This window comes from Gordionus sp. m RMFG-2023, chromosome 2, assembly GCF_954871325.1.
Source record: "Gordionus sp. m RMFG-2023 chromosome 2, tfGorSpeb1-WG-v2, whole genome shotgun sequence".
Classification (NCBI taxonomy): domain Eukaryota; kingdom Metazoa; phylum Nematomorpha; class Gordioida; order Chordodea; family Parachordodidae; genus Gordionus; species Gordionus sp. m RMFG-2023.
Window position 1 is genome coordinate 43989725 of NC_088776.1, and position 23107 is coordinate 44012831.

A 23107-nucleotide genomic window follows, 5' to 3' on the forward strand; every position below is an offset into this window, starting at 1 on the left:
TATAAAAATAGTTTTTTTTTATTAAACATAAAATTTTTTAACATAAAATTTTTTTTTAAAAAATAAGTTAAAGTAAATTAGTTTTATATTAAAAATTTAAAATTTTGTAAATTAATTTTATATTAAAAATTTAAAATTTTTTTTTAAAAAAAAAAAAGAGGTTAAAGTAAATTAACTTTATATTAAAAATTTAAAAATAAATCTCCCGTTGCAGCTGATATCCACATATTCCGGACGATAAGATAAATGGAAACTACCAGTCGATTAGTGGATCTAGGGGGGTCCTGCTACATTCAAATTACCCTGATCCCCAAGAATACCGGTATGACAATACCAGCCACGATGGTACTAGATAATTCGATGATGTCTGGAGGTCCCCGTATCAAGAAATGTTTCCATTGTCGAAGCAATGATCATATTCGAAGCCAGTGCCCAAGCTTAGGAAGAGACGGGCGATCGCCTCTAGCCCCTATCAATGACAACACTATTGGGCAATCAACCAGGCAATATCGAAGGAGAGGGGAGGACTCTACGCGGGAGACAGCTCCATGCGCTCCCATACGACAAGCGCCGTCAGCCAACAGGGGTGCCCTGAATGGTACCTCCAGCGGAAGTTCCAGCAGCACGTCAAACCCCCCCATTGACAACATTCTCCCGCGAACGGTCGATAACATTCAAGGACCTACGCCGACGACGTCAGCTTTTTCTGCGGAAGCTACACGTATAGATGACATGGACTTGTGGGAGAATCAGTTACTCTCCTGAAGGCTCCACAAAAGGTCCCCGCTGCACCCAGACACCTTTTATATTATATTTTTTTTGTTATTTGGCGTGCCACAGCCCATAAAGGGGTGGCATGTCATAAATGATACCCATTTTAGTAGAAATATCAATCAATTTTATAAATATATTAGTTTTTAATTAACCAAATGTCAGTCATTTCTGACAAAGATTTTTGTTTATATTTTTTTGTTGAACAAAGAAACACTTTTTTTTTATGACTTTTCGATTTTTATATTTTTGTGACTTTTAAATTTTTGATAACCTTTTTTTTGATGGTAATAAAACCTTTTTAAATTATGATAATATTTTGCGCCTTTAATTTTTTACCTTTGTAATTTGAAATAGTTTTATTTAATAAAGATATAGATCCGAAGATTAGTTTGCCTAGCATTTAATTTGATAGTTTGCATTCTGAGTTTAGCTTTATAGTAGAATTTAGTCTTAGTAATTTTTCTGATATAATTAATATTTGAACCTCTTGTTTCCTCTTTATTTTCGGTTTTTTTGTCAATGTTAATATTATTTCCTCTACAATTGGCTATTAATGATCGCCTAAAAAAATCACTTTAATCATTGATTTAAGAACTCCCACAATTGTAAGAATATTAAAATCAATGAAAAGGTCAATGGCAATATTAGATTGCACAAACGTTGATTCTCAATTTTTATATTGCTGGAATGACTATTAAGTTTGAAAGATTTCTGTAATCATTTTATTATAGAAGCATGTGAAGTCATTTTGTCGAAAGATGATTGGTGGCAAATAAAGGACCTTACTAGTGTATTAGTTACTTTAAAAATAATAACATTAAGAATGAAAATCAGAACAATTATGTTTACTTATTTTTATGGCATATGGATTAGATGCCGATTAGATTTAGAAAGATTTATTAGTCCTTTTTCATAAGGAGTATTAGAAAACATGTAGACCCTCGATATCAAGTTAAGTAGAGCAAAAACAAATGGCTAAAGACCATCTTAATTATGACACACGCAAAACTCCAGTATATACAGTATATTAGAGGCTGCCAATACCTACTGGTTGCACTGATGATAATGAAGGCAACAATGATGATCTTGAAAATATTTTTAGATAGAGAAAAAATCAAATTATCATTCGATACAAAGGAGGATCAAAAAATGACTATTGCATCTTTAATTGAAAAGTTCTCAGAAGTTAAGAGAATAAAGGATACAAATATTTTAAAATCCTGGGATCCTTCAATATATCCAGAATTATATATCTTTTATAGAATCGTCATGGTTGTACCGGCGACACAAGTACAATAATTTATGTTATATAAAGATAACTTTCTATTTTAGGTAAGCGCAAACGTGGATTTTCATCTTTGAAATAAATATTGTCTAATTTACGTGGAAATCTCAAGGATGATATTTTAGAAGATATTATGATTGTGCGATTTAATAAAACATTTAAAATATAAATTATTTTAAAATTTTTTATTTGTTAATTATGAATGTGTATATAATTAAATATAATAAAAAAATGAAAAAAAAGTCTGATTTTGAGTCATTTTTTTTACGTTCCCTAATCCCTGAACCCGGACCCTTTTTAAATTTTTTTTAACTGTACCCGAACCCGAAACCTTTTTTTAAGACGAAGGGTTCACATCCCTGCTTTTATTTATCGCTTTTTTATCTAAAAATAAAAATGTTTAAGTGTAAATTTTATCACATATGTATAAGCATATAATTTAATTAAATATATATTATAAAAATATTAAGACTTAATTATATATATATAATATTAAAACTTAAATAAAAAAAATATATAAATATTAATTCTTTCTCATTTATATCTATAGATATCAGTTCAAGATTGTGATTGATATTTTTATCGTGCAAAAGGAATTTATAAATCCTTGCTTAGCCATGACACCAATTAATTATAAACAATACCACTGTTGGGCACAATTATTTTAAGCAAATAGAATTTTGTAAAATAACTTTATATATATTCCGCTAACTTTTAATTAATAAATTATAAGTTTAATATAAAAATAATTTTTAAATTTTAAATCTATTTTTGGTTTCGATTGAAAAAAACTTATTAAAAAATTTAAAATCTAGCAATAACTTTTATAATTCAGTAATTGATCATTTTACTCAAAAACAAAGACGAATTCTACTTATTTATATATTTAATTTTTTTTATGGTTTGACTAATAAATAAAAATAAAATTTTTTTTTAAGACTATGTTTTTAGCCAGAATTTGACATATGCTAATATAGTGTGAGTGGTATGGATAAGCAAAAAGATATCGAAACAAAAATTATTATTATAAAATATAACTAACTGACTATTAACCTAATAAATTCTATATATATACTTTTCAAAAGTAAATAACAATCAATGTAACTATTAGATTAATATTATGTTAAGTGAAAGAAATAATATAATAAGTCCGTAAGGTAAAATTTAAGTTGATATAATTCAAATATATCAACATATGAGGAGGCATTTCTACCTCCTTAATTTCAATCCTCAAATCGATCAAGGTTTATCGATTAAATGAATCATTTTAAAATCAGCTATATTCTTACTCAGCAAATTTTTAATCTTTCATGGCTATTTCAGGAACTCTCGCCCCCAAGCCAATAACTATATTGTCCACCTCAGATCCAAAAATTTTATCCCTACCTACTCCTTTTAAATTTACCCTCTCATCTCCTACGAAATAAAAATTAGCAAAAAATGAAATCCAAATTAAAACTAATTATCCCCCCAATTTTATTCAAATCATGATAGCGTTTAACATCCTCGCCCACCATTTCAATGATCCCCCTCCCCGTAGTGTAAGTCCCTAGTAGCATTCCACTTGTATAAATGTATCTATAAAAATTTTAATATTTTTTAAATAATTTAAATAGAAAATTATTTAATATTTTATAAGTTTAACTATCTCGATAAGACCTTAGCATATAGTGTGGAAGAGGTTTGCAATTAATATCAAAATATTAGATTGTTTCTTGGTATAGCATTCGTATTATTTTAAATTAACAAAAAGGCTATTTAAAATTTATTTAAAATATAATTATCAAGTAAAAAAAATATATAAAATTATTTTTAAAAAGGTATAATATTCAATTGCATATATTACAAAACATGATAATTTAAAATTTGTCTATAACATCCCAAGTGTTCATCATAAAGGATATATTTTATTAAAAAATTGCATTGAATACATATTTCTTAAATACAAATTCGATAAGACAATTTGTTTTAAAAATATTAATATTTATTATTCTTCTCTAGATGTAATCGCAAACAAAGGTACCAATTGAAATAATGCCTCAACTAGATCCTGTCTATCACAAGGCATCGATAATAATTTAACCAAATTTCCCAGAGTTTTATTCAATCGATAATTAGGTGAGGTTCTTTGATTGTTGCTAAGTTTGTTAATCATATGATTAATTTCATATGTTTCATCGTTAGTATGTTTATGCCATTCGTTTATTATGAGTTGAGTTTTACTGAAATCGGGCGTTGGCGACTCTTGGTTATGATTAGCTTTTTTTGTAATGAAAATATCATTAGTTATATATATTCCTCTTTCTTTCTTAAGTTGAATTGAAAATTATTAAATTATTCTTATTTATAAAATACAAAGGTATATTGCTCCTAAAAATTTTCAATTTTAAAAATAAGAAGTTAACTTTGACTATCAGTTTGTCCATCGTTATTTTTCTTATTCACGTTATTTAAATCGATATCACTAACAAGATCACAATAGGCGGCGTCGTGTTTATTATCAGTTTCGATACCAGATTGATCCAAATATAAATCGCTGATAAATATCTCATTAATTACTTTTTCAGAATGTCCGCAGCATTCATCAAATGTATTTTCTACATTAAAAATAAACAATATTTATGTATGCATCCATATACATCCCCTTGACTATGCCATAAAAGAAGCAAATCATAATTCGAAAAGAAAAATGTCAGATTCATTATTATCATTTTATTCCATCATAATTATTACATTTATTATATATTCCTAAACAGAAGAGTTTAAATAAAATATGGTTGTTATATTGCATAAGTTTTTTTTAAAATATAAGTACCGGTGACGGTAATAATAGTGTGCAGCTCTGTACACCATATAAAAATTTACTAATCCATAACCAACTGTTATTAATTTATTATATATTAATCCTACCCCATATCTGGCTACCTTTTAACCAACCCAATCTTAATCTCATCCATGATGGTTCCTTTAATAAAAAACATGGTCCCTTAGGGAATCGACACCGGTAGTTAAGCTTGTTATGCTTCCTCAACTTAGGTCTCTAGACCCTATAGTTACAGTTGTCATTAATAATATGGTGATTTTTTTAAATATAATAATTTAATGAAGACAACACATTACATTGAACGCATCTAATGGTTTTTATATAAAATTTGACGCAAAAACAGTGCACACCGGGTGTCCTATCATGACAGGTATCGGCATAATATGTGACAGTATCGGTATATGGGCATTTTCTGGTAAAAATTTCCATTTATTTATTTATTCTTCATTTAATTTCTTTTTATAAAATATTTTATTATACACAAAGATTCTAATGGAATGTGTACAAAATAGTATTTAATAAACCCTCAAAAATTTATTGTATGTGGTTTAAATTGAAAAACAGTATTCTCATAGGTCAAAATTCGGATGGGATCGATTTCGATATTAAAATTAAAAAAATATCAAAACCCCTGACCGATATTTTCAAATTCTCGCATAAACTCCTCTTAAAAATATAAAAATAAGCAATTAAATATTTTATTTTGACTTTGGTCTTTTGTTTAACTATTTTTAATTTTTTTTTAAAAAAAACTGAATTTTAATAAACAAAAGAAATTAAATTAATTCCAATTTTTAATAAAGCACTTTGGTGATATTTTTGTTGCTTTTGGTTGTTTTAAAACCAGTGTTTAAGTTTTTCTTCAAAAGTGCACTTTTGCCTTTATTTTTATCCTGCCTTACCACTATTAAATAGTAAATTTATGGAAGTTATATTTTGGTCAAAGGAGAACATTTTATATGTATTTTAAATAGCAAAGTAAACGACATTAAGAGTTCAAGGACCAAGGGTAGAAAGCATAATTTTCATATATAGCATCCACAACAAAATGTCCCTGCAAAAATACGATTTTTAAGATAGTCGAATCCACTTAAAATAAAAAAAAAAATTGTTGACCAAGTCCGACAACTGATTTTATTTATTTATTTATTACCTTTGTTAACTGCCGATATACCATTGTGCCTACAGGAGTCTAATATTGGCAATATGCTGGCCAGTCCTAAGGACACTGCGAATAGGCACCAATCTTTTCCTAAAGGGTCAGCAATATCCAATTCAAAACATAGTCTTTTAACTATATTGGGGTACTGGTATTCACATTCATTTCCGGTCAGGTAACATGGGGTTGGAAAATTTGAGAAATGATTCGAGAAAAATGGTAATTCCCACCAAGGCGTTATGATGGATTGTATATCGCGAGAGTTCCAGCAAGATCGAGAAAGTAGTGTCGTATGATTTGTTTGCTCATTGGAAGACTCGAGGTTATATTCATCGTTTGAATTAATATTAACTTTTAAGATTTTGTGGCTACCCTCGTTATTTATAGGTGCAGATTCTGATATTTTTATTTTGTAGTGATCTTTGTCATAAGAGGTTTGGATATCATTTTTGGTTATTACGCTATCCCGATCATTTTTTCTATCTATATTTAAAGAATGGTGGGTATCATAAATGGTAGAGTCGTTTTCCGTACTTACAAAGTCTACAGTGTTATAAATGCTGTAAGAGTCATTCCAATCGTGGCGAGAGTCAAAGTTAAGATCATCAGGGCTGTTGCTTAGGCAGACTTTATTGTCGATACCATTATAAATCTCGAGTTCATTAGCTTCAAAAGGCTTGTCATTAATGTTAGCAGATTGGTTAATATTAGTTTTAAGATGATTAATGGGTAAATTAATATCCGTGTACTTCTTTGAACAATTCTGGAACCACAAACCTGCAAAAAAAAACTTATTAAATTTAAAAATAAAATCCAATAGATTATAAGATATAAAACTAAAATTCATAATTTAAAAAAAAAATTTTTTAAATTTTAATAAAGTACATAAATAACGACAAATAAATTACATATTCGGTCACTTGAATATACATAGTGTTGAACATTTTGATATATAGGTTCGGTTCAAGTTCCATGAAGAAAAAAATTATATAGGTTTGGGTTAGGAAGGAATTAAATTTTATAAAGGTTTAGGTTGGGCTAAAAAACCTTTAATGGAAATTCATAAATTCAGTATTTTTTTTTACAGTATACTCTCATATAACTCTGTAATTAATTTAAATCTTATTTTATGATTAATATAGAGGAATAAGAAAAATAAAACACAATTCATAGTTAACCCAAAATTTATTAAAATATATCATCTAAATTGAATATATTATTTGTTCGATCGTGGTGATAGAATATATTTTAATCCTGAATGCTCTTATTTACGATGCTGGAACAGACTTGGCTACTGTGGCTAATAGAAGAGTTAGGGTTGCTCTAATTTTATTCCTTTCCATAAGCAAGAATATCGGTTTTCTTATTCCGTTCGATGCCATTAAAAGAATTTATAATGATACCTATGAATAGTTCCGGTTTTGTTTTGTAAGCGTATTTTGATTTTTGTGATTTTCTTTCATTTGCAATAAGGATTCTGTCATCTGAGTCGGAATAATTATGTCGAGATGAAAGTAAATCATATATCATTATACATTAGGCCTATTTTATGACGAATCATATTTAATTCGAATAAAATGAATTCGAATAAATATTCTTTTGCATCAAATTATTCGGAATGATTATTGATATGATTTTAAATATAATTTAATCATTTCTCATTTCTATTGATAACCAGTCAATCCAAGTGATGTGAATAATATGTCAATTGCTTGTGAAAACATTTCTCAGTTGGAGGTGATTTGCTGACAAAAAATCGCATATCTTATAAAGAAGAAACAATAAGAAAACTATTTGTTTTAAATATTAGGCCTGGCATTATAAATAAAATTAAAAAGGATTTTAATTTAGTTAATAATTTGATTGGATGTTATTAATCATCAGATTATTATAATAATTTTATCTATTTAAAATTAGATATGTAATAAAAATTCTCGTCAATATATTTTAGTATGAATTATTTTATATTAAAAAAATGAATTATTCGAAGCGAATACAAATAGAAAATTTTATTATTAGTACGAATATGAATAGTAAATTACTTGATTCATTAATAATGTACTATTCGATTCATATTCGTTTGTGACGATATTAAATATCGTATCGGCACCAATATTTTGTGCTTTTAAAAATATCGGATTTGACCGATAAATTTTTAAAAACCGATTTGATCCGATATTTTTATTATTATTGACTATTTTATAATTGGATTTAATAATTATTTATTTTATAATAATCTCATAATAATAAATTAATGAAAGGAACTAAAATATAATTTATTTATTGTAAAGTTTAAAAAAATAGTTAAAAATTGCATACTATTTTTTGTTATATTATCTGCAACAAGAAAATTATTTTAAAATATCGAATGAGTCACATTCAAGCTAGTGTTGTTAAACGGTTCGATTCAGTCAATTTTTAAAAACGGTTATTCAAGATTTTAGCCCACAGTAAATTAGTCCAAATTTATTGCTATTGCTCAGATGATAGAAAAGTTTGAATTTCCATTGGCAAAATTTCGAGACTTAGGTAAAATTTAAATTGACTAAATATTTTAATTTATTAACGGAGAATAATAAAAAACGAAATACATTTAATCATTTATGAAAATTAATTGGTTTTTTTTAAATAGAAAGATAATTTTTATTACATTGTAATGTAGTTAAACTTAGTCGAGTTTTTAAAATGGCTAGATTTAATAATATTATTACCTAAACCTCGAAAAAACTGTTGGCAAAATATTGACGTTTGGGTACTCAATTTTTGGTAAAAAATTAGGTACGAAGATAGATGGTATATAAAAATTATTAAAAATATCGGATCGGGTTTTTTAGTATTATCGGATGCTATTGTAAAAAATTTGTGGATCGGCACAGCTCTAATTATTAATATAATATATAGAGTATATAAAAGTATATTAATAACAAACTACATAATGCATAATTGTTTTAAAAAAAACAAATTACATAATAATTCAATATCGCCCAGAGATAAATTTTGCTAGGAGATAAGATACAAAATTACGTCATAAAATAAAAATCTATATGAACCTTGATTGCCAGGTTTACAAAGGTTCGATTAGCTCCTTCAATTTTTTCAAAAAAAAAGGTTCAATCCAGGTTAATTAAACAATATACTAAATTATATAGGCACGGTTCGGTTTTCGAGATTCGGTTCGATATTCTGCCTGATTATTATAGGCTTCATCCAAAGGATGTAAGAAAGAGGCAATTTTAATTGTATATTTATTATGTAATAAACTTTAGTTCTCATAAATGTTAATGATATGGTGTTTTTTAAAAGTTGCACTTGTGCAAAATTGATCAGAATGTTAAAATTCAAAATGGACCAAAAATGAAAATAACAAGAATAAAATAAGATATTACCTTTATCATCCTTAATCACATCTCCTAAAGCGCCCCTGGAAATTGACAAGTGTGACTGATAGAGATCTTTAGCCGAATAGCAAGGAATGGCTAAGTAGATATTAAATATTTTTTTACGTAACTCCGGATTATTCTCTTCACAATCTAAATCTAGTCGATACGTACTATCAGTATGATAATCTTGGGAACATGACGAATAATTTTTGGCATAATTTCCGCTATTTTCAGGCCTAGAAAAAAAAAATTTTTTCAAAGATATTGGGTCAAACACAGATCTTCTAAAAGGAGTGGAAGGAAGTGCTGAACTGGTGACGTCCTCTACGATATCTACCACATCGTTTAAAAAGTAAAATAGGGTCGAATTTATGTTAGCGGGACCTTTGGCTAGTATGTCTAAGCAATATACGACGTCACTGGAACTAATTTAAAAAACAATAGGATGAGAAAATATTTGAATTGCCATTAAAATAAAATAAATTAAAAAATGAATACAAAAATTTTTTCTATTCTTTAATAGCCCATATTTAATTTTAAAAACCAATAGCATATAACAGCCAATCAAAATTGCTTGTTCATACACTAAATAAGGATTGGCCATATTGTATATAAATAATCAATTTTTGTATCATTCAATTCGTTAAAAATTTACTCAGTGTTGTTAGGATCGGAGTTCTTTTCGTATATAACAAATTTATCAGTTGCTAGATTATAATTGGGTAAAGGGATGATATTTACCAAACATTCTAAAGTATCGCTGATTAACTTTGACCCCGTAGCATATCTGATCAATAAAAAATAGCAATATATTTATAATCATACAGTTAAAGTTATATAATAAAAATTGCAAAAATATTGGAAAATGAAACAGCTATTAGAAATCAAAAACATAATGCCCAAATATAAGTTGGGTAGAAAAAAAAATATAATTTTCCTTTCATTCTTTCCTTGAATTTGAAAATAAAACTACGAATTGGTTTTTGTTTAAAATTATAAAAATAATATATTTTTCGGGGATAAAATGGTAATTTACAATTTAGTGACTAATATTTGTAAAGAAGACCTTTACTGTAATAATCCATTGTGTTCTTCGTCAGCGTGTTCTTGAAGAATAGATCGGAACCGATTTTGAATCCTTGGGAATATATCCAGTAACTGCGTGTTATTGGTTTGAAAGCACTTTACGTTATCTGAAATGACTGGCAATATTCTGTAACCGCCGTACAGCATTTCACCCAGATTTTTAAGTGGATAAGAAAATGCTGGCAGACAAAATTCTTATTTTAAAAAAAAATAAATAATATGAATATCTATAATAGGTGTTTGAACGATTAATATATAAAGTAAACTTTATAAAATGTTCACTCAAATGCGATCCTTAATTGGCCAAATTAGGAAGATACTGGTAATATCATGAAATGGCCACCATGTTAGTCACTTTAAAATTTGTGCATATTAAAAAAAATTAAGGAATATGAGTGTTTATGGTAACAACATTGGATATCTGAAAAAAAAAATCTGATAAATGTTATGTAATCAAAAACTTGAATTTTGCTTTGAATTTTTAAAAAAACCGAGTCGGGCCGGGCAAAAACTAAATTCCAACCGAACCGGGTTGGGTTTGAAATTTTGCCATATGCAGACTTCTAATTGATACGGCTTCTCATAATATAGGAAATAGTATATTTATTGTTTAATTTTCAAAAAACCATTTTACACAATAAGTAATTGATCAAAAAGTTAAAAGTATCATATATTTCTTAACAAACTCGTCATGACGTCGCTACAGAGCCCTTGATTGATGAGTCGGCCAAATACCTGACTATTTAAACAGTTAAACTCATATTCGATCGTCGATTCTTTGCGATCTACTCTATTTTGTTCTGGCTTATTTCGATGATCTTGGTTATAATCTACAAAATAGGTCGAATTTTGGTACTGCGTGCATAGTTGTAAAGCTTCGAGGAGAGGCAAAAGTTCGACTATATCGAATTCGCGAAAGGCATATGCGATCTCGTCGATGTTCAGTCGCGGAACTACGTAATTATCTATTTGATCATTTTGATAGACAAATAACTTTCCTATAATGTCGGAACATAACCATGCTGGATCCATAACCACAAGATCCCTCTTGCTAGGACACTTTATATATAGGACCTGTGCATTTGAAAAATAATCAAGTTATATAAAAGTGTGGTTGGAAATATTACTTGGCTAAATTGATAATCGGTTTAAATTTTTTATATATATATTATAAAATAATCAACGATCGAGAGTTACGATTAAAATATGATTTTAATAAAAATTATATTAAAATTAAAAAATTCTTATTGTTTAATAAGTAGTTTAAATTTTTTTAAGCGTTTTATTAGAATTTTCACTTAGGCGCCGAACCGAAACCGATATTTAATATCGATACAGCCCTATAAAAAAGTTTAAAGGAATTAATAGTTATTACTGGTTTTTTTAAAGCATAACAAAAAAATCAATAATTTCATAATATATTCTGTCTTAATAATTGGAGTCTATTTTTACAATTCAAACGTATATTATGTATTATTAAATATATGATGAAATCCATGACAAATCAAAATGAGTTACAATCAGACTCCATTAGATTTTGCATTCTATAACTAAAAAAATTTTTTTTAGCCTCCAACTACAAACAGCTGCAGAGATACGGGTCTCTAAGGGTCGAAAAATAGGGCATTTTGGGCAAAATGCGCTCCCTTTAATTTTAGATATCTTTGGATATAATTGAGCTAGAAGCGTCATTAAAGAGTGTTTAATTCAATCCAAATAATATAGAGCTTGGGAGTGTTTTTCGAAATTATATTATAGATATTATTGGAAATTTTTTTAATTCAGACTATAGCAGTGGTATAATGACTGATAACTATTTAGTTAAAGGAGAGAAGTGCCAATTGAAGTAAAGACTCATTATATTCTAATTTTAAAGAAACCAATATTGATATAAAGTAAATTTGAATAAATTTGCAGATTTAAGACCAAATTTTTTAATTTATTTTAAACTAAAATGTCTGGTTATTTTAAATCAAAAAGCAAGAGTTCGCCCTTGTGAGAATAAAAATATTAAACACCTTTAGATTCATTAAATTTTACAAAGCAAACACCAGAATTAATTCACATAAGGAAGATGAATATGAAAAATATCTTGTTCCAAAGGCCAATTCCCAGAATACAAAAGTTTCGTGTTTTTATGCATGTGGAAAATTGAATTAAAGTTAAATTATATTCATATTGTGAAAATTATTTAATACAATATATAAAAATTAAATTTTGTCTTCAATAAATCGATAATGGAAAATTGATTTGTATTTTGTAAATATTTTTATGAAAGAAATTCAATTCATCAAAAAAATTACCCCCACCCCCTCCAAAATAAAACCTTTTCCAGATCTTAATAACTATTTAAATATTAAACATAAAATAATTGATAGCTTTTGACTCATGTTACAATTATTGATTAATATCATAAATTTATAAAGGATATTTGTAATAGAATAATAATTAAAATGCCATATTCCCTAAACATGAGCTTGGCCCAACTTGAAAACTTGCACATTTAACAATTAATCCTATATAGACTATATAAAGAAATTTAAATTTCTAGCTCAATTATATCCAAAGATATCTAAAACTAAAAGGAGTGAATTTTGCCCAGAATGCTCCATTTTTTTCGACATTTAGAAACCCATTTCCGCTGTTTGAGTTGGAAGCTAAATTTTTCTTTCTTTCTTAGTTATAATATATACAAACTCTTGTAAAATTTTTAGAAAAATTTGAAGGAGTTGAGTTGAAAGTATTTTTTGCATGGAATTCACTATATATATATGTATATATCAGAGACCTGCAGACCAGCCAATGTCGGGCGGTGTTTTAATTTTTTTAAATATACCTGGCCATGCTTCAATTTTTTTTAAAATACCCGATCGGGCCAGGCCTATACCCGCGTATATTTAAAATCGACATTATTAGCTATAAAAATTTAAAATAAATATAATATCTATTAAAAAAATCCGGGCCGGGCCTGAAAATATAAAACCAGGATAGGCCGAAAAATTATTTTTGAAAAGGTCGTGCTAATGGTGCCTATGAAGGTCCTTGATATATATCAGAGACCTGAACCTGCAGGCCCGGCCCTATACCCGGCCCGTATTTTAAATTTTTTAAATAAACCCGGGCCGGGCCTAAAATTTTTTAAAATATATCCGGGCCGGGCCTAAAAAATATTTTTAAATATATCCGGGCCGGGCCTAAGATAAACCCGGGCCGGGCCGGGCCTTAATATTTTTTATAAAATTTTAACATTATGAGTTAATGGTTATAAGATTATATTATAAATATAATATTGGGTAATGGTTAACACACCTAACACCCACAGATCGATCTAATTATTAATTTCCTGCAAATTTATTCAAAGTATTAATATATTTTTTTATAATTCATATCTAAATTTTTACAACATATTTTATCAAAACAATCAAATAAAGGAATATCTTAAATAAGCCCCAATATTCAAGTATTAATAATATATTTTTTATAATTCATATCTAAATTTTTAGAATATTTACCAAAACAATCAAATAAAGGAATATCATGGCACAAAATACTAATGATATAATTAATAAAATTAAAAAAAATAATATTTATTCTTTTAGAAATACAAATAATAATTTAAAATCTGAAATATGGGCTAAATTTAACATCATCTTAGATGAAAATAAAAAAAACATTGGCTACGTACAATGTAAGAATAGTTCAAGTATATTATCTTATAATTATAAACATGATACATCACATCTAAAAAGACATAAATGTGATGGTAAATCCATGAAAATTAATAAATATTTTTTACACCTGAAAAACCAACCTATAAATGTAATATAAAATATTTAAAAATTATAAAATAAATTATATTAATATTGTGCAATTAGATTATATTTTCAAAATACTATTTATTATACATGCATTTTTTTAAATAGCGATTTATTTTTATTTTATAAATTAAATAGTAAATTAAATACAATATATTATATTCTCACAATATTTTCCATTTTTATAAATTAAATATTAGTTTTATTTTTTTTAAATGCAATATAAAATATAGTATATGCTCAAAATATTATTACCATTTTTATGAATATTAGTTTTATTTTTATAAATGCAAAAAATATAGTATATGCTCAAAATATCCATTTTTATAAATAACAGTTTTATAATTTTTAAAAATTCAATATAATATTCTCAAAATATTAGCTTTTTTCATGTATTTTTTAAATAATAAGCGATAATACTCGCTGAAAAATTTGGTAAAATACCTCATAGGTGAATTTTTGTATATACCAGGTCGAATATAATTTTAAAAAATTCCGAACCGGGCCTGAAATTTTTAAATCCGGGCCGGGCCGTAAAAAATTTTTTTTAAATTTATCCAGGCCGGGCCGGGCCTTAAATCTATAAATCCGGGCCGGGCCGTAAAAAAATTTTTAAAAAATATCCGGGCCGGGCCTGAAAAATTAAAAACCGGGCCGGGCCGTGCAAATGGTGCCTCTGTAGGTCTCTGATATATATTATGATAGTAAAAGATAAATACTGTTTGTAGTAAATGACTAATTTGTAATTATAAAAAATTTAAATTGTATCTAATCAAATAATTAATTTATCTGGGAGGGGGATAATAAATTAAATACCTCTCCCATAAATTGGAGTTGAGTTATGAGTTCTTTCAAATGATCAAAACTTGCTAAACAATTGACATACTGATGAATGTGTTCAATGAATAAGGGCCAGGGCATAACGGGACAATTACCGTAAAGTTTTCTCCAAGAATTCAAAGCCGATAGTGTGTTTTGTAAAAGACCGGTAGCTTTTGGCAGTTTCTAAAAAAAAATGGGAAGTTTGAAATTAATTTATATTTTAGAACAAAGTAAATTTTATTTATTACAAGTGAATCCCTAAGCACTTCAACCCCTTCACCTATATTTTTTAACATTTTTAATAGCATTAGTCTTGCCTGAACGATCTGATATTTAGAGTGCTCCAGGTACTCCATGAGTTCTAACCATTCAGTATTGATGAAATTGTCAACTATGAGCCCATTAGCTACCGTATTGTTAAGACTTGAAAAGCAGTGTTCCTCTTGGTTGCCATTATGATTATAGTCCCCATCGTTCTGATTGTTACTTTTACAATTGTAGTTGCTATTGGCAGAAGAGGAATTACCATTAAAATTCGCGTTCATCGTGCCACAATTATTATTCAAAGTAATGTCAGGGACGATTTTGCAATTCAAAAAGAATATTTTTGGAAACAGATCGAAATCAAGGATAAGGCGAGGTATGGATTGGTTGATCCGGGATAAAATTTGTTTCCTCAAAATCTCTAAGGAAGGAATTGTGGCCGGAGCAAGCAATTTGTCCAGCCGAGTGCCTATTATTATCAAGGGGATCCGTTTTCGATTACGTCCTTGGTGATCTGGAAGGTGGGGTTGTAAGAAATATTCAAATAAGGTCTTTAAAAAAATCTACTTGAGAAGTAAAGTGTAAAAAGATATTCTGTATAAAATAAAATGTTAAGATTTTAGAAATATAATTATCGTTTTTATTCATAAAAAATTGCATAATATTTAAATTTTTTGAAAATATTCATCAAAGATTAATACAAAGAAACATTGTATAGAATAGAATAACTCGCCTGTTAAGGCGGAAAAACGTATTTATACAAATTACTCAATAAATTTCTGGTTAACGAATTCCCTTCCCTATCCTTCAAATACTGGTCGGCGATGTTATTATTAAAACGAGCCCTTAAAAAATCGCACCAATAGAATATGTCCTTGAGTATACAAGCAAGGGATTGGCTGGCATCGAAAACTATCGCGTGAACGCTGTGAATATCCCCTATGAAATGATCGTATACCTGTCTATATATGGGGTTGCCCGAAAAATCCCAAGCACTGTATTCTCCTGCACCTTTTCATCAATTTTCATTTCCAATGTTTTTAATATGATTATCATTATCAATAAATATAGATGCTGTTTCTTTAACAAAAATAAAGGCTGAATCCTAATTGCTATAGAATTATATAAAAAAATTGTCTTCATTTAAATTAAAAATATACGATAGTTAACATTCACTAGTTAACAAATTTTTTTAGTCCCCTTAAAGTTTTACGGTATTGAAATACTCGATTCATTTCTAATTTTCTAAAACTTTTATATAGGAAGTCTTATCAACAAAATTGTTTTCTAGTTTTAAATGGAATTGAAACGTCATAAGTTTGTTATATCGTTTTATTATTTAGAATAATTCGAATAGAATAATTTATACATTCATTATTAATTTCGACGAATAAAAATAATATTCTTAATGTTATTTAGTAGTGATTATCTAAATTTTGGAATCCTTTGAGGAATTTTAAATATTTTAATATTAAATTTAGTTTCAATAAATTACATTATTTAACATTTATTAAATTATTGAACTGATTCAATAACTGAAATTGGTTCAGATTCTCTATAAATGGGGGTTTAATTGGTTATGAATTAATCACTGAATAGGGGGAAACGTAGTCGCATATATATGAAAATAAAATTGGCTCAATCATAAACAAAAGGCATATCTATATAGGCAAAATCTAAAGAAAATACTTTAGATTTATAGCATATGTCATTTAGCGTCAAAATACATTGATTCATTTTGAACAAAAGATTATAACGAGCAGCTAAATGAACAGCAATATTTCATATACCTGTTTTAATCTGTTTTTAATCAATAAAATGAAGCGAGGAATAAAAAAACAAAATAAAGTAATTTTTAAAAAATTCAAAAACTAGAAATAGAATCTCAGTTGTAAAAGTCAAAAGTTCATTACATTTTGATTAAATAATCAAAAAGATATCGCTCTAAAGTTATGGTTGTTAGTTGATTGAACTCATTGATAAATTTGGGAATATAAATTTTATTTATATCTATATATATACCGGGTAAGTTAATGTTTTGAACAAATATCCCTTGAGTCGGTATGTAATTTTTAATGTCTTCACAGCTGCTCCCACGATAATGGTGATTGTAAAAATTAGTGATAGGATTATTGGCTAATTTCGAAAATAAATTGTTATTTGGGTTATTGATGTTATTTTCATGATTGTGAGAGAAGGAACCTTGTCTCAGCCGGTTGTAGAAAGACCTCCTTTTTTTAGTCTCTAATGCATTTGAGTTAGGGTTAGAGCGCAGATCGATTTTGAAGCGATAATTGACTTATTGGATGGATATGTTATATGTTTTTTTAAATAATAAATTTTATTTTTATATAAAAAATCCAAAATAATGTGTATTAAAAAGTTGTCAAAAAATTGTAGTTAAAATTTGTCTTTGGTATTTTAACCAAAACCTCTATTATTATAATCAAATTTTTAAAATATCAACCTAAACTTTAAGTGAATTATTTCAAATCTGTAAAATATTCTACCAAATCATATCATTTTTAACTAATTTAATTGGTTGAAATACAAATTTTAATTAACTTTACAAGGTAAAATGCAATAAATAAAAATTGTAATAAAATACCCAATATGATATTCTAAGAATTTATTAGAGAATAGAATTTTATATAAATTATACCTTGGGACGCTGATCTAACAATATTAGTTGCCCCTCGCCCACTTGGTCCATTCGCTTCGCAAATATCTTTTCCATCCCCATAGCTCAAATTCTCCTCATTATTTTTGTATTTAGCGAAGGAGTAATTTGATAGATTTTTCCGGCTATTGCGGGATAGGCGTCTCAAAGGAGAAGAGACAGGTGAAAGATTGGCTAAAAATGCGGGAGGGGATCTTAATCTAAGTGTAAAAGCGGTTTTTCCGGAACCAGGTTCCCCCAAGATTTTAAGCTTGATACGATTATTAAATTCCGATTTTAGAGAAGTAACGAAACCTGAAAGAATGCATAATATCATTGTTTTATAATACATAAATCACGAGAGAATAAAGCTCGAGGGGGCATTTCAGTTCTGTGGTCATCTTTCATATCTTCAATTTTTTTTACAAAAGTGCCCACTATACAGTTGAACATCGCTTTAATGACTCATGTATCAAGCAGTAAGTAACATGACTTACGGAAGGATAATAGTATTCTCAACAAGCATGAGTTTAATTTGAGTAACTCCTAAAAGATACAGTTTTCTTGAATACGCTTAAATCTAGAAAAATATTTAGGACGCCTAAAATAGAACCAGCGATGTCCGTGATATACTCATGTATTTATGGTGATGTTTTGAAAACTGTTCGAAATAAACGGTAAGAAGATATTTATAATAAACTTCTGCCAAACAAAAATTATACAATATTTATAAACTAAGGCTATCAAAAGAAATGTTCCAAGAAAAGGCAGCTTTATAATAATCTATTATTTAAAAAAAAATATTTAATAAAAAAATAAATAAGATTTAGTGTGTAACCATCTTCGCTAGAATCATCGGTGAGTGGTAGTAATTGACTAATAAATCGGGCATGTATGGAATGAGCGCGAGGGTATGAAGTGGAATTAGATTTTATAGGTCGATTGTTCAAGTTGGCTAATTTGAACATAATAAGAAATAGTATATATAATACATTCCTATAATTCAACTCTTTAATTTATTTCATTCATTTTATTTTTATCTTATCATTAATATAATTTATTACACTTCAACTATTTTTATGAAAATTATAAATGCAGTTTGAAAATTACCACTTTTTAAATTTAATCTTCTTTACAATAGAGAAGCCCTAGTAATATTTTTATCCCAAATAATTTGATATAGCACTTATCACTTGAGTCAAAAATTTAATTTTTTTCAAGGATGAGAAAATTAGATGTTATAAATATCTTACGTATTTTCTTCACTGCCTTGAAGGACAATCTATGTTTGATGGAGTTGCATCCGTTCTTAGTTTCCTTAACGTCATCTAGGGTTTCTGTATCGTGTTCCATCAATTTCCCCAAAAGGTCGGCAACCTTTTGATGTCCATAACTTATGGCTAACTCACAAGCGTTCAATGACATATGGGCCTATATCAATTTAATATAAGAGTTTATATACATGTTGAATATTTGTTTCATTCATTTTTTTATTTTATTCCTTTGTTTTATGTAGTTTTGAATTTACGTACATTGTCAATGGTCGAAGTAAATGAGTTGCAAATAAGGCCTATTCTAACAGAAATATCACAACAAGCTAAACAGAGGCATCTACAAATTTCTAGTTTTCCGTATCGAGCCGCTATATGTATGGGATAGAAACCTTTCTGCCGAATTTTATATTAAAAAGAATGTTTATATATCTTAAAAAATTATCTAAAAGATTTCTTAAAATTAGATATATTATTATAAATAAATAATGCAACAATTTTTTAGGTGAACAAATCAATAACGCTGCTAAGGTGAGGGGGAGGGAGCAAGTGTGAAATTTAAGAGGTCCTTTAAAATATTTTCTAATGAGCACCTATAAAACAATTTGACCTTTTAGCACGAGCTAGCGATGAACTGATTATGTTATACAACTTTTAAACTATTCATATAAAATTATTGTATATAAATTGTTAAATCAAAGGTTTCTGGAACTCGGGTTCAAAAATTTGAAATGGTTTTGTTGCTGATGGTCCATGTTCGCAAAATATTCAACTAAACAATTTCAAATTTCTGCCCAGGTTTCGTTATTAGGGGATATCTTTTTTGTTTAAAAATTTTATAATAAAATAAAAATCGAATACGAAATTCGGGACGTTGACTTTGCACCCATAAGCGCACAATGTTTGAATGACTATAAGCAGACCTTCTTTACAAGCCAAATGAATTGGCATATTACCATTCTATATATTTTAAACAAAAAACATATCGATAAAAAATTTATCTTTATCTTTTACATATTGTATATTATATACAATTAGTAAAATAAAATATAATCACAAAATTAACTATTGAAATTAGTAATTTACATTGGGCCATATTTTTCAAGCCCGGCCTGGCCCGAAATTTTTTTATTTGTCCCGAAAAGCTTGGTCCGAAATAAAAAATTTTTGTCCGTCCGGCCCGGTCCGAATTCATTTAAATATAGAAAAATTTAACTTTTTTTTTTGTAAGAAAAATATTCTACAAATAAAAATTATTAGCGCCTGGTTTCTTGCAAGAATTTTAAAATATATCAATTTATTTGATTGTAATGATATCCTATTTAAAAATTTTAACCGGACCCGGCCTGAACTTTTTTAAAAAAATTTAAGTCCCCAGCCCGAACAGAAATTATTTTTTTTAAATAGATCCGGCCCGGCCTGCATATCTCTAATAGAAATACCCGATCTGGTCTGTCCAACGTGCAACCCGCGTCTATTAACATAAGCGCGCAAGTGATGTTGAGTTTAGCTATAGCACAATGAAGAGGAGTAAAACCATATTCCGTACAACCAATATTCAAAGAATCAGAACTGATTTGAGCTTCTTGCAATCTTTTGAGACATGCGGACCCGTTAATTTGCGAGGCTGATATATGAAATGGCGTTTCTCCTTTCTTTGCAATGTAGTATCAAAAGATATTTTGTAATAAATTATTTAAGGTGAATCTTTAAATGAAGATGGAAAACTAGTGTGAAAAAAATAAGGGTCCTCATTTAATATAACATTTTGAAGAGTATACTAAATAAGTGACCAACATGTTATATGTCTATGGTTAATGATAGAATTAAAACTAAAAATTTCGGGGTTTTTATCGTTATTTATCACATTATATTGATGATCAGCACGTATATGCACTAAATTATTTCACATAACACATAAACCATCACTTTTTCAAGACATTGCAACAAATGTGGAAGGGGACGAAATTAAAAATAAATTAAGTCTTCAAATCAATTTAAGGTTAAAATTGCCGAAGGGGGGGGGATAGTAGTTTTAAAATGATTGATAAAAAAATCTTTCTTTCTTTAGTTAGTTATCTGAATAAATTATTAATTAAAACAACCTTGTTTTGAATATTGATATTAATGGCGGAGTTGCAACACAAAATGTGGACAATAGATACCAAATCGTGCCACACAGCTAAATGCAACGGTGAATCACCTAACTGTTTTATACATTTTAAAAATATTACCATTATAAATGTTAACCTTATCAATTATAAAATGAAGAATTTAAATAAGGTTACCCGGGAGAGGTTCTTTTTTTTAAACCACAAAAAAAGGTCATCAATTGAACAATAGTTTTTTTTAAATTAATTTAGAAGTTAAAAATGGCACTCTAGATTGCGATAATCTCACTTGAAGGGTCTTATGGGAAAGGGGTATAATCTTTTTCCCGAATTCTAAAATTGCTTGTATACAAAACAAACTCTCAAGCAGGGATTCGAACCGAACCCGAACCCGGAGAAGTGAACCCGGGTTTTTAGAAAAAAACTCTGAACCCGAACCGAACCTGAACCCCATTTATAAAATTTCCAAAACCCCGAACCGAACCCAAGAATTTTATTTGAACCCGGGTTCAATCGGGTTCAGTGTATTATTTAAAATCATATATTAATATATGTAAATACAAATATTATATTTTCAAATTTCCAATTAAATGAAGTCTTAATAAATTTTAAACAATTTAATTCATTTATGCCATTTTTAAATTTATTCTCGATTCCTTTTGGAGTGTTAAAAAATTTTAAACAATTGAATTAATTTACGCCATTTATTTTTAAATTTTTATCTTATTATTCTTAAAGATTATTAATTAGAAGAAAATGGTTAACAAATCAAAGTAAAAATTATTATATTGTTAATTTAAAAAATTCTAAACATCTAACTTAAAAATTGTTAAATGTAGGGCAGTTTTTGTGAACTTATTAAAATGATTTTAAAATTTATATATGCTAATCATTTATTTTTGGTTCAGTTTAATTTTTACAAGATATTAATGAAGTGCATATTATAAATGAAATTAAATTTATAAATATCTCTTTTTTAATTCTGAAATCATTGCTATTTAAAAAAATTGTTCTCTTTTTATAGATTTAAGATTAAAGATAAAGTCATATTTGATAAGCATTTTACCCTTAATAAAATAGAAAAAAAAATCAATATGTTCATATTGCAAAGTAAAAATGTCTGGTAATCACTTGTCAAATTTAGAAAGACACCTGGAAAGAAATCACAACAATGAATATTTAAATTATTTAAATGAAAAAACCAAATATCAAGAATTGTTATTGGCAAAAAAACCTAAAATTAATATAGAAACCTTTTTTCCAAAAAAGCATATAAGTATAAATATATCATCTAATGATTTGATGAGTTCTATATTAGAACTTGTTACTGTAAATGGCCGGCCTTTATCAATTATTGAAGATTCGGGATTTCAAAGAATTATAAATCCACTCCTATCTGGGCTCAATTTAGTTATAAACAAAGAAAATTTATCCAGAACTATTAATAAAACAGCCCAATCAATTAGAGACAAAATATCGAGAGAGGTAGAAGGAAAATTAATAAGTTTAAAAGTTGATGCAGTTCAACGACTAGATAGGTCAATTCTTGGTGTAAATATTCAATTTATATCAAAGTCCATTATAAATTTGAGGCTCTTGGAATTGTAGAGCTGAAAGAGAGATGTACAGGAGAATATATAAAAGAGAATATATTAAA

The 23107-nt window shown here is 27.7% G+C and overlaps 1 protein-coding gene across 5 annotated transcripts in view; it reads right to left on the reverse strand.

Annotated features, from left to right (window-relative positions):
* Positions 1-3915: 3915 nt before the first annotated feature.
* LOC135925162 (uncharacterized) overlaps positions 3916-23107 on the reverse strand; it is a 77896-nt gene continuing 58704 nt past the window's right edge. For all 5 annotated transcript variants that reach the window (XM_065460368.1, XM_065460370.1, XM_065460371.1 and 2 more), the window contains exons 15-32: positions 21445-21546; positions 20782-20994; positions 20201-20299; positions 19601-19735; positions 19322-19499; positions 18907-19023; positions 18072-18383; positions 17432-17707; positions 16178-16420; positions 15463-15923; positions 15140-15328; positions 11195-11582; positions 10495-10702; positions 10078-10209; positions 9429-9847; positions 6037-6819; positions 4465-4656; positions 3916-4318 (exon numbers count right to left, since the gene is read on the reverse strand). In XM_065460368.1, coding sequence (XP_065316440.1) covers positions 4047-4318; positions 4465-4656; positions 6037-6819; positions 9429-9847; positions 10078-10209; positions 10495-10702; positions 11195-11582; positions 15140-15328; positions 15463-15923; positions 16178-16420; positions 17432-17707; positions 18072-18383; positions 18907-19023; positions 19322-19499; positions 19601-19735; positions 20201-20299; positions 20782-20994; positions 21445-21546 — 4719 coding nt within the window. In that variant the 3' untranslated portion in view covers positions 3916-4046. The remainder of the gene's footprint in view (positions 4319-4464; positions 4657-6036; positions 6820-9428; positions 9848-10077; positions 10210-10494; positions 10703-11194; positions 11583-15139; positions 15329-15462; positions 15924-16177; positions 16421-17431; positions 17708-18071; positions 18384-18906; positions 19024-19321; positions 19500-19600; positions 19736-20200; positions 20300-20781; positions 20995-21444; positions 21547-23107) is intronic.